This window comes from Helianthus annuus, chromosome 2, assembly GCF_002127325.2.
Source record: "Helianthus annuus cultivar XRQ/B chromosome 2, HanXRQr2.0-SUNRISE, whole genome shotgun sequence".
Classification (NCBI taxonomy): domain Eukaryota; kingdom Viridiplantae; phylum Streptophyta; class Magnoliopsida; order Asterales; family Asteraceae; genus Helianthus; species Helianthus annuus.
Window position 1 is genome coordinate 17,582,710 of NC_035434.2, and position 13,361 is coordinate 17,596,070.

Sequence of the window (13,361 nt, forward strand, 5' to 3'; positions counted from 1 at the left end):
TCAGAGCTCTGATACCAAGCTGTCACACCCTGGCTTTGCGGAAGCCTGGTTAATTTGGTGTGACTTCTTAATACCTTAGCTTAATCATAACAAAGCTATATGAATTAAAAACATGCAAGATCATCCATTAAGTTTTGAAAACCAAATACAATACCATTGTTTTAATGGGAATACACCCTAACAACCATAAACTTGTTCAACAAACAAGCAAAACATCAACACAGTTTAAGGACTGTGACTTGTCCAGGAAAGAGTCACATTCCCTAAACCCCGGATGACCTCGGAAACTAGTGCAGCGGGAAAACGTGCCATACCGTGCCAGATCCTTTAATTCCCTGAAATACATGTAAGTTAAAAAAATCAACAATAATGTTGAGCGAGTTCATGCGTTTAGTATGTGCGCGCGAATAACCCTTTATAATCATTGTAAGTGTGAATATTTTGTAAACTCTGGTATGAAAGCAAATAAGGAAACATATCAGTTAATGTGTAACCACATGGTCCAACCTGCGGGCGCATGGGAGGGGATAGGACAAGGTCACCACATGGTCCAACCTGCGGGCGCATGGGTGGTGTTACGACAAGGTCACCACATGGTCCAACCTGGGGGCGCATGGGTGGTGTTAAAACAAGGTCACCACATGGTCCAACCTGCGGGCGCATGGGTGGGGTTTGTTATGCTCAAATAGGCCTATCACTTGTATCCCTCGATCGTACTACGAGGACTAATGTTCTTAAGGTTTCACCTACCCAAATCACATAACCTAACAGTTCCTTCCTTAGCTGACCATACCATGTAAGAAATATTCGTAATCATAGTAACATGTATTTCACCCCCGCAGTTTAGAAAACTGAAAACAGTTAAGAGAAAAGGGGGAACATGAACTCACAGTCAATGCGTCGCTATACCAAGTACTACAAATATCCGATAGCTGTGCAACGACCTACATGTGCTAATTCTATTAGACGGATGGCCGTACCTTAGCTTTATAGTTTACATTTTTGGGGAAACAGTTAGACAACCGTTCCTTGTATGTACTTGGTAATTTAATTTCCTTCCCAAGGATGGGGGATTTAATACATGTGTGTTTGTATCATCTCATTAAGTCCCACTTAACATATTTTTACTTCTCATTCCAAAATATAAATACTTTTCCCAAAAATATTATATTTTCTCTTCACATAATACTTTCCAAAATAATATGTTGACAAAATACGCGTTTATGAATATTTCCGTATAAAGCGTAAGTTACGTTTTAACGATTAAGTGGTAATAATAATTACCGGTGTAACTTATACGTTCGTCGTGTAAGCGTTCGTATTATTTTGGGTTCGTCAACGTTTGTAAATATTATTTTTACAATAAAAATAATATTTATGTATTTTCACAAAATAATCATAAACAGTGTGGTGAAAAATATATTTACCGAATATATATTTATCACGTTTAGTTTTTGTGAAAATCCCACCTCCGATTATTTAATAAATAAAGTCATGGCGAAATATATTTGAAAATAGATTAAAAATAGTTTAACACTTGTAAATAATTCTAAGTGTTAGATTTTAGAAAAATTTCGCCAGAGTTTCCCCTGTAACTACTGGAGGTGGCCACGCTTTCAGCGTATCATTTTCTTTTACAAAATCACTTCAACAATTTCTTTAAATCAATCAATCAATTTCTAACACATCAACTAGTTTTCAACACATCAAACTAATTTCAACACATGAAACTTGCCGACTAGTATGTAAATCGCATTATTACATGAACTTGTAGTTTTTCTGAAAACTATTGTGTAGATCTCGTTATATTTAGTGGATCTATGTATAAAATAGTTTAGTCTTGTAAAAACCCCGTTTTTAGAACAAATCATCCTTTACAACTTCCCGACAACTTTTATAAAAATTGTTACTTTGTCGGATCTTCTTATTTCACAAGTGTTTATACACTTGTGGTTTGTAAAATCACATTTGTTAGTTTGTCATCCAACTTATATAAAACATGATTTTCTCGACACTTGGTTCTACGAATATACCACTTGCAGATACGTAGATCAGCTAGTTTTAAACACCATTTTACTAGTAATAATGCTTTTACACAAGTTCATGTTTCTCGTGTGGTGGAGTTTCACCTTTTAACCCTCGTACCGACAGAAACAAGCTTATGTCAAGATCCATGATCTTAACAAAGTCGGGTTAAACGATGGTAAGAGCCACCACAACGTAGATCGGGCCTCAATAATCAACATATTCAAATACTACAACTTTTACACATGTTATGAGCTTTTAACCAACAAAAATCAAGTTTTAGTAGACTTTAAAGATTCAAAACGCATGATTCCGACTTTCAACCCTTAAAAATCATATTAACCACTTCAAATACGTTCGAGAGTGAGTTTTAAACATTATACCTCTAGCTCGGGGCTAGGGAAGATTCTTGGCGAAATGACGTGGATAAAAGCAAAGAAACGAGGTCCTTCCACTTCCGCTTGTTCCAAAGCTCCTAATACGTGATCCCCGACACTTGTATATACTTGGAATGGATTGATCGAAGCTTGAAAGTGGGTGTGTGACCCTAGGGGGGGTTCGGCCGAGATGTAGGGAGAGAGCAAGAGAAAGAGTGTGTTGGTGAAATGGATGGTTATAATCTCATGTGTGTTATGGATGTATTTATAGGCAAAGTCATGGTCTTGATCCAATGGTTTACATGTCTACTAGATATTAGACATAAATAATATAAAAAAAATCAAAAGTGTACTCCTTGTCCCCTCTAGTTGGCCGATCTCTTGGGGGGGGGGGGGGTATCCGGTTCGTTTCCAATCGTTCAGTTATTGTTTAGTTATGTTAAATAGGTTAACTTTAGAGTCTAACTCCGTTAGTTAAGTGATGCGTTATAAAGCGGGTGTTAGGGTAATCAGGGACCCTAACTGGCTCAGAAAAAGGCTAACAATATTTCTGACAATATTTTTATGTTCCGGGTATAGTCCGGTTGTTCGGTTGGATAGCAATCCGTTAAAGTGCTTAAGTAATCTCTTAAGCGTCGTAAATAATATTTTTAGCGACACAATTTATTCTGCAAGGTGTCAGGAATATTTCCTCATGTTTTGGCACTTTATTAATTAGCTAGAAGCTAGTATGTTGATAAAAGTGCTGTGTTTGGTGCTTAGAGTACGTTTTAGGCACATCCGATCATTATATCTAATTCCTAAAGACGCAGTTCTACAACCCTTGTATCCCTACACACACTATGGGTGTAGTAGAATATTTCTGGCTCTTACAGGCCCTTAGAGGCAGTGTTTGCCTGATGCTGGCTCTATCAGCATGTTCAAAGTATGATGCAGATATGTACAAGTATCAACAGTCAAGTAGCAGTTCATTAGTAATCTCAGTCAAGCACAGTAATTAAGCAACAATTAATAGTTAATTAAGTCATACGGATACCTGGTTTAGTGAGGGTTGTCACAGAGACCTCCCAGGAAGTCACCCATCCTAGTACTACTCCCACCTAAGCACGCGTAAATGTGGAGTTTTCATGTGCTCCACACCCAACTAAGACCAAAACGCGTTGGTGATTTAATAGGTAGGGAATGTCTTATAAACCAAAAAACTCTCCTGGCCACGACCAATGTAGGATCTGCCTTGGGTGTCACAATGGTCCATGTTAATCTTCTCGGTATCAATATCGGCATCATTACAATCACCCCGTCTAGGTCATTTTGGTAATGTCCTATTATCTCAGCATATATGTCCTTCTTGCTGGGAGCTATGGTAACAACATGAATATCTTGGTTCTTTTTTCATGTACGATTGAACATGTTCCTTATAAAACGAAAGTTCATCTACGTTGTTCTACAATCGTTTCAAAGTATACTCAAAATAATGTCTTGCATCATAAAATCACGACTCATTGGAATAGCAGTAGAACAGTTTGGGCAGCATCTTTAGACAATCTATTAAGTATATATTGTTTTTGAAATTCGCTTATGTCCATACTTCTCAAAACATAAAAGATGCGTCTGCATATCAACCCAAATTTCTCAAAACATCATGAACAGTAGTTGGTACAATCATGTTTCCGGAATGGAACGGAACATAACCTGTAGGATCTGAGTTTGTAATACTTGTTAGTTTAAGTAACTAAGGAACAAACAATTTGTAAATTGTAAAAACTGTTTGTTCCTTGAACTATTATGAATTCAAACATAGTACAATGAATATACAATTTCCCCATAGCATGATGAAAGGCCCCAAAACTGGGCACCCTACAGTTGGGTCACATCACATGTAACCAAAATTTTTGTGAGGTAGAATGCTAATGTGTATGAACGACAATGGGATCAATTTGCAAAATGAAAATGACAATGAACACCGATATTTGTATGAGGAAAAAGCCCTTGATCCTTGATAGATCTCCGGCAGAAAAAACCTCGGGTGATCGAAACTACCGATCACCAAGTATATTGAAAAGTAACTAGTAATCAAGTACAACTTCGGAAGACAATGAGCTTAATACAATGAAGACAAGCGTTTGTAGTTTGCGAGAGAGAGAGAGTGTGAGTGTTGTGTGTTCATATGATAGCTTGTATTCTACCTAAAATGAGCCTTATTATCGCCTATAAAAGAGAAATAACAAGATAACAAACAAAGCGAAAATGTGCAAGTATCCCCATGTTCTCCATAACGGCTATACTTGTTCATGCACGTGCCAATTGAGAGCATATTCTCCGATATACCAACATAGACCAAGTCCAATTCGTTAAAACACTTGCGAATTCAAGTTTATACATAGGATATAATTGTAAGTTAATATAAGTAATAATAAGGATCCTTGATCCTCAGACTTCCTGTACCATCCATTAAGGATCAGTGATCCCGGCTAAATCTAAGGATATGTGATCAATAGTATTAAAAATAAATCCCCTAACAATTGACCCCAAATATGGCGGATATGAAACTAATTTCATCTGCCATATTTCCGTTACAATTGGACTAGTCGTTACTCAAGAAACTAGTCGTTACAGTTACAGTCTGATGACATCACTGATGGGATAGCCTGCAACGATCATTACGCTATATAGGGATAAGATATAGTTTGAAAAACCATTTAAGAACAAGAATTCCCAATTTAAAACCCATTCCGGAAGCTCATCAGGTATTCTCTCTTCTTCGAATCCTTTATTTTCTGTATTCTTCTTCTTCAATCCTACAATGGCCAAGATGGTTACTCAATCCTCCCCAAACAAAAGTCAAGATCTCAATGGTTTACCAAAAAGCCAAAATCTTTTGAAGAATCCTTCCAACGAGTTATGCAGATTCACCGATCCAGAGATGATCGTTTATACACCTGTTTCCCCTTGGGAACAATCTTCCATCCTTTCGATTCATCCACCAAAAGCTATTATCTCTCACCCGTTTCGGTGTGCTTTCCTACCATACCCTTTCAGATAGGTTATACATACCCATTCCTTGAATTCACCTAGCAATTCTTCACCCTAACTGGCCTGTGCTATAGCCAGGCAATGCCCATGTTATGGAGGGTATTGTACACTATAGACAAATCATTAGTGACAAAGGATTGGACTTCAATCTCTCTGAACTCTCACACACGTACGCCTTAGCATCAAGCTCCAACTTCTTCTGGAAATTCTGCACAGAGTAATCAATGGAAACGCAAAAAAATTGGATACATGAACAACGCCAATGAAAGCATACAACACATTGTGAAATATTAATTTGAAAAAAAAAAACAATGAAACAAGCATAAAAGAACAAAACGCCATATCTGCTGTATATGTGTTGCATGATTTGCTGGGACAAAATATGAAAACATCATCAAATATTACTTTGTCCAACAGAGTCCACATAAGACGCCATAGATCTGAGAAAGCTTGGAAAGGAGGTAACTACTAATACGAAATCTTTGGTGTTTTATTTGAAACAGATTTAAAATGCGAAATAAGGAGGAAACGTACAAAAGGACAATCGTACCCCTGCATATCATTTAGCGCCCCCTGCCACGTGTTAGGCCAGGATCCGTTCTCACCGTTCTCACACTTTAGGGCATTTTCTCTTGATCTCGTTCCTATATATATATATATATATATATATATATATCTGGAGTCATGACGCGAACTTATTTATTTATACATTTAAGTTATCGGTTAAAATCATACGACGTGAAGAAAGTAAAATGTAAACATAAACGAACATAAATACATAACTGAGAAAGTAACGATACTAAACGCGAAAAGTACAGGTTGTCACATCATCCCCAAGTTGAAAGAAATTTCATTCTGAAATTTAGCAAGTAGTACCTGATTCGGTTAGTGTGGTTGAGAAATTTCCTAGGGTGCCACACCTGAGCCTTAGTGGCTTCTCTTTCTTTGGTTGCTTGTTGTTGTGTGTTCACACATTGTATTATCAATTAGCAACACTTTTATGCATTTTGACTTGTACCTCTTGCACTCATTTTTTTATGAAGTAAGTGGTTGTATTGTGGGTTATTTTGGATTTGCTCCCTTTGGGTGTTTAAAGGGGTATTTGGCTTTTTCTACTCTCGTGAGTTTCGTATGAATTTCGTATGGAATCGATTCTCCAATATGTGAATGTTTATAATTAATGTGATGTTGCTCCTCATTTGGCTAGGCAACATCTGTTGCAACCATGAAGCACTTCTAAGTATTAGTCAGTTAACTATTAATATATGTTGCTCCCTAACGGATTTGTTGCTAACTATTAATATATGTGTGTGTGTGTGTATATATATATATACACCCACACAGTATTATTTGTTGTTTGTTATCTAAAGTTGGTAAAAAATATGGCTATGATGTTTTGCATACTAGCCCATTGGTTTCTAATTTCGGCTTCGGTTTCTAGGAACCTCTCTGAATACCGATTGTCGGACTCAGAGAAAAGAAGACGAATGATGATATCCTCATGTCTTTCTCTTCCTCCTTGTTGATGTGGTCGGAAGCCTTGTTGCTTATTTCGGGGTTGTTGAAAGTTAGATCGTTGATTTTAATTTTGTTGGTTGATAACTCTCAGTTCCCCGTCAACTGTGCCAAAAACATATGACTTCAGCGAGGGTGTGTATATTTTTAATATATTTTGAAGTAATTTTTACTCCTTTATCAAACTTTAAATTTTTAGAACACGATATAACACTATCACTCTCTACAACACGATAGGGCAAGTGCACCCATTGTTGGCGTAGTATAGTTATGATAAGATACGGAGGTCATCCAAGGACACAAGAGCTTTTAGTACCGGAATATTATCAATGTCTATTCTAACCAAATTTTTAGAAAATATTTTTAATAAGCAAAATAAAGAAAGAAACTAAGGAAGTGAAAGAAATCAATAGACAAGATAGAATCACTAGGCTCCAACTCATCTTTTAATCCTTTGATGATTTCCGCACCTTGGGTGTTTTAAGAGATTATCTTAGTTATAGTGGCATGTCCCTCTTTTGGAGGCAATGCTACCCTCAGCCATATTTGTTTGTCTGATTTAGCAGGGATATAGTCCCGAAAGGTCAAAATATGGAAAGATAATTAAGTAAGTTATTAATGCAAAATGTGGCATGTCCCTCTTTTGGAGGCAACGCTACCCTCGGCCATATTGGTCTGAGTCAGCAGGGATATAGTCCCGCAAGGCCGGTTTAAAGTTTAAATATTAGTTTATTTATAAGGGATTCAAGTCATTCTTACTTCCCCTGATTTGATGCTATCTGGCTCAAAGGAAGTCCTAATAAGCTTGAATCAAGTCCTTGCAGGATCTACACACTCAACGAGGCAAGAACTTTACCCAAACCATCCTTCTAACCCCTTTCCAAGCAGTTAACACACCTTATATAAACCGTAAAGACACGAATGAGTGAATCAACAAAACATGAAGAGGTGATATGATAAAGTTCACTTTCAATATAAAAAACTAGATATTAAAGTCATTAATACAAACCCAATTAAAAAGTTAACCAAAGCTTCGAAATCAAAAGTAATACATAAATGTCTTGTTTGACTTGATTCTTGAAAGATGGTTACATGCATGGGTCAATAAGGTGTCATAAAATTTGTGATTTGAGATGAATATGTTAAAAAATGAACTTTTGGAAGTTCATATATGTATGTATATATGTCGTGTGTGTGTGTATATATATATATATAGAGGACTGCTAAAATAAAAACCACCTTCAGTTGTAAGAACCATGAGAACTTTTTGATCGGGGGAGAGTTGGACCAAAAATTTTTTCACATATGTAAAAAAAAATTCAAAAAAAAATGTCGTGTGTGTAGATTTGAGCACCACAAGTTTTTGTTTACGGGTACCGTAAATTTTGGTAAATTTTATTTAAAATTTACGGTACACGTAAACACAAACTTGTGGTGCTCAAAACTATAGACACGACATTTTTTTTGAAATTTTTTTTACAAATGTGTTTATAATACACGCATCTACGTTTATGAAAAAAAAATTTTGGTCCAACTCGCCCGGTACGGTGTAGTTCTCATGGTTCTTACAACTTGAGGTGGTTTTCATTTTAGCGGTTCCCTATATATATATATATATATATATATATATATACTATATTAATAAGCATATCCAAAGGACTTCTTAAGGTCATAAGAATTTCCTTAAAACACCCCTAAAGCATGATGTACAAGTCTTTGAAGCACCATAAAACATCACTTTCCACTTATACCCTTTTACTCAAATAAACACGGATTGAGATCTACGCCGTCCATTTTAAAAGAAGTACACCACACGGATTGGGATCTGCACCGTCCATTCAATTTTCAACTCCCGCTCATACCCAATTCCCCACACATCACTGTCTTCTTTTCATTTTTCATTTGCAGAGGATAGAGAGAACAAGAGAGGAGAGAATGTTAGAGAGAGGGAGAAAGAAAGAGGTATACAGGTGAAGATCGGAAGTAGCGTTGTGCTCAAGTATGTGTAATTTTCATCCTAATATCCTTATCACCAGATCTCTAGGTTTTTCTTCACCTTCTTTTCTGGTTATACCAGGTTTATTCTTCCGTCTTAGCTCGCTTTCTCCATAGTGATGGTTGCTGAAGACGAAGCAGCGGCGATCAAGGTGGTTTTCGTGGTGGTTCACCGTGGTTGTTGACCACTTGACCTTCCCAACGACTGAGGTTGTCGGCGACGACCTAGGGTTCATAATATGTAAGGTTTCTTATCCAGATCTACTTTCCAACCAGTTCAGATAGAAGTTTGGGTATTTGAAATATGCGTAATCTTAATTTTCTGATTTTAGGTTTAGGATTCAATTACTTTGTTGACGTTTTTCTGTTTTAGAGCAATCAATGTCTGCTTGAAAATTTGCAACTAGAAAATTTTCTTTTGGATGCTTGTGGAAACCTAAAAGTTTCAGATTCTGGATTAAGTATTCTTTCTCGACATGTTAGGGTAAGTAAAAGATGTTAACCTTTAATTGTTATTTGTGTTGAATCTTATATTGAATTCTAAATGAGAGAGAGAGAGAAAGAGAGGGAGAGAGGGAGTAAGTCAGAGAGAAAGAGGGAGGGAGATTAGTTTTCTTGGTTGTTTTATTTGATAGCATAAACCAGTTGTTGACTTAACCGGGTAATGCATATTTTGTAGGTTATGATGGGACTACAATCGATTGGGATGATTTGGCTCATGTAAGAACTTGTTTCATGATGTTTTATTTATTACAAGATTGTCGTGTTTTTTTTTATTTTTTGTCCGTTGTCGGCATTTATTGTAGGGTGTTTATAGTTACGGGTATGCACCATATGGTGAGGTTGCGGTAGCCGGCGAAGATGGTGGTGTTGTTTTCTGACAGTTGAGCAGTGGCAACAACGATGAGTTGCGACCACAAGAACTCTCCAACATCACATGTAACTAAATAAGAAGTGGCGGTTTAACGGTTTTTAGGGTAGATCGGAAGGCGGTTGGAGTTTCAGATGTGATCCTCCAGTGAAATTCCGGCAACCCTGAGGTAAGATCTAACGCCTTAGGTCATTTGTCCAATAGCATATCCTAACTCCGTCAATGGTCTTTCTTGTTTTTATTTGACCGCAGATGACTTTAGGCCATCTAGGGTTACTCTGACAGCGGTGGTGACTGTTGCCCAGATCTTCTTGATGATGAATAAAGTGATAAAGAACAATAATAAACAAACTAGTACCTCTGATTTCTGAATGAATAATGATTCTGAATGTATGAGTATGTATTTACAATTGAAATATCTAACCCTATTTATACTAATCTAAAAGGTGCGATCCAATAGACATGTCTCTTCGTGAATAGGTGTGTCTCTAGATCTTGTGGATGAGAGTGATTGTGAAGAGGTGTGTCTCCTTGTCCAAGAGTCGCGTCCCCTCCTTTTCTTGTGGCTGAATTTGAACAAGAGGTGTGTCCAAGGGACACATCTTTTCCTTTAGTATGGCGGTTACAAACTTCTGTCTTGTCACCTTCAGCCCCTTAACTTTATAACTACCTATCTATACTACTTTAAACTAATTACATAAACTACCCGCTACTTTCGACATATATGGATTAAGGAATTAACTATCAATATTCCCCCCTAATTTCTTAAACCATGCCTTGAACACCTTCATGCTTTAGCATCTTCATTCTTCAAGAGAATGAAGTCTTCATCTTCCACTTGAACTTCTTTCCTTGCACCTTGGTCTTTCTCCATGTCTTGATTGCCATCATGTGCTTCTCCATCTTTATCACGAACTTGTTGCAGAAGATCCATGTCTTTAAACTTCGGTTTTCTACCGGTCACTTGCTTGACTTCTTGATCAGATTCTCCAACACTTGCAACACGAACTTTGTTTTGAACATGAGCAAATTCTTTGAAGTCTTCACACGTTTGAATATCACCATCTTTAACATGCGTGTCATCTTCTATGTCTTTATCAGGTTCGTCTTTAGATGGTATATCACGAACTACTTCATGTTTCCTGTTCTTGCAATTTGATTTGTCATCGTTGACAATGTTGTTTTCTGGGGATAATCCGTTCTTGGATGATATCTCTTCGCATCCCTTGCATCTCTTGTTTGTCTCTAACTGTATGCTTTCTGACTTCAACTTTTCAATTTCTTTGCTCATCTTTTCTGCAAATGATGTTTCCCTTTCATGCATTTGCCTTTCCAACTGTATTTCTCTGTTTTTTATCTCAGTCTCGAACTCTTGTTTCTTTATTTCAAAATCCTGGAGCATATCAAACTTCTAAGATTCTAATTCTCTTTTCATGTCACTTTCTGTTTCTGATCTTTCTTCTTCTGTAATTGCCATCAAGAGTGTTGGTTCCTCGTCCTCTTCTAACAAGTGTGATTCCTTCTGTGCTTGTTTTGCTTTCGGGCACTGAGAGGCATAATGTCCAAACTCATGGCAATTGTAACACTCCACTTCTATCATATCTTTCTTGAAGCAATTTTGATCTCTAGGGTTTCTATTCCTCCTATCATAACCTTCGTCCTTGTTCTTGGAATCATCATGCGAGATACTTCCGCCTCTTTCTTCTTGTCTAAACTTTTCATCACGCCACTTGCCTTGTGATGAATTAAACCTTCCTTGTCCATGGTTTCCAAAACGCCTTCCACGACCATAGTTCTTGTCCCGTCGTGTAAACATAAGTTTCTCTTGATCGTCTACCAGGTTTTCATCCACCAGATTGGTCCTTTCTTCATAGGCTTTCAATCTTTCGATTGTTTCATCTAGCGTCGTTGTTTCAAGATCGGCGAATTGTTCAATGGTTGCAACAATTTGAACGAACCTTCTTGGTACAGAACTTAGAAGTTTCCGTACTAAAGTCCGTTGATCAAATGTTGATCCAAGACTACTTGCCCTCGTGACAATACTATTTAGTCTTGCAGTGAACGAATCGATAGTGTCTTCCTCCTTCATTTTTAACATCTCAACTGTTTTGAGTGTTTGAAGACGTGCCTTCTGCACTCGATCTGCACCGACGTGTCTTGCTTTTAATGCATCCCAAATTTCTTTTGCACTCTTGCAACTTGCAACTTGTATTATCATATCTTCTGGTAGTGCTTGATATAAGTAAGCGGTTGTCGTCATATCCTTCTTTTCATCCGCTTGCGTATTTTCCTTTGGTTCTATGATTTCCCATAATCCGTTTGCCCTAAGTATGGTTTTGATACGGATTGCCCATACCGTATAGTTTGTAGACTTTAAGATAGGACACTGAAACTGGGAGAACGAACTATTCTCTTTAATTACTACCGCATTTGACGGAGAGCCTCCTCCTGAATCCCCCATAATTTCTTGCTCAACAATTTTCCCTTATTATATTTTTGGTTTTCTCCTAGAATTCACGAACCGACTCCGCTAGATTTTGTCCTCTTTTGATCGGATTCGGATTTCAATTTCTTCGGTTAAAACATCAATTTCCACTAATTGAGAACGTGCCTTCGATTAGAACATCAATTTCCGCTAATTGAGAACGTGCCTTCGATTAGAACATCAATTTCCGCTAATTGAGAACGTGTCTGCGATTCGAGCCTTTGGCTCTGATACCACTGTTGCCCAGATCTTCTTGATGATGAACAAAGTGATAAAGAACAATAATAAACAAACTAGTACCTTTGACTTCTGAATGAATAATGATTCTGAATGTATGAGTATGTATTTACAATTGAAATATCTAACCCTATTTATACTAATCTAAAAGGTGCGATCCAATAGACATGTCTCTTCGTGAATAGGTGTGTCTCTAGATCTTGTGGATGAGAGTGATTGTGAAGAGGTGTGTCTCCTTGTCCAAGAGTCGCGTCCCCTCCTTTTCTTGTGGCTGAATTCGAACAAGAGGTGTGTCCAAGGGACACATCTTTTCCTTTAGTATGGCGGTTACAAACTTCTCTCTTGTCACCTTCAGCCCCTTATCTTTATAACTACCTATCTATACTACTTTAAACTAATTACATAAACTACCCGCTACTTTCGACATATATGGATTAAGGAATTAACTATCAATAGTGACCAGTTCTTCTGGCGACGTCTTCGGCAGCACCCTCGGTGACAATGGTGGCTGTTGTCACCATTATTGAATTTCTAAAATCAAAACTGTTGTGTTGGGTCTTTGTATAATTCACATAATTGGTAATTAGTAACTTTCTTTATATTTATTTCATGGACACCTGTTGCCATTCAGTATGGAACTGGGTGGAACTGGAGAGATCTGATGTTTTTTTAGCCAAGACTCTGTCAAACTCGGTGACCTGGTTATAAAAGGGCGGGTAAAGATCGAAACATTCTGGTGTTTTTGAGTGAAATGTTTTCATTGATTTCTTATTGGTTATGCGTTTTTATGCAGGATTTTATAGAGGCAACCGGATAGAGCTTA

At 37.3% G+C, this 13,361-nt stretch overlaps 1 protein-coding gene across 1 annotated transcript; it reads right to left on the bottom strand.

Annotated features, from left to right (window-relative positions):
• Positions 1 to 11,227: 11,227 nt before the first annotated feature.
• Positions 11,228 to 12,277, bottom strand: LOC110933474. Its single transcript, XM_022176694.1, has one exon. The coding sequence runs from the start codon at positions 12,275 to 12,277 to the stop codon at positions 11,228 to 11,230; it is 1,050 nt and encodes a 349-aa protein (XP_022032386.1).
• Positions 12,278 to 13,361: the final 1,084 nt, after the last annotated feature.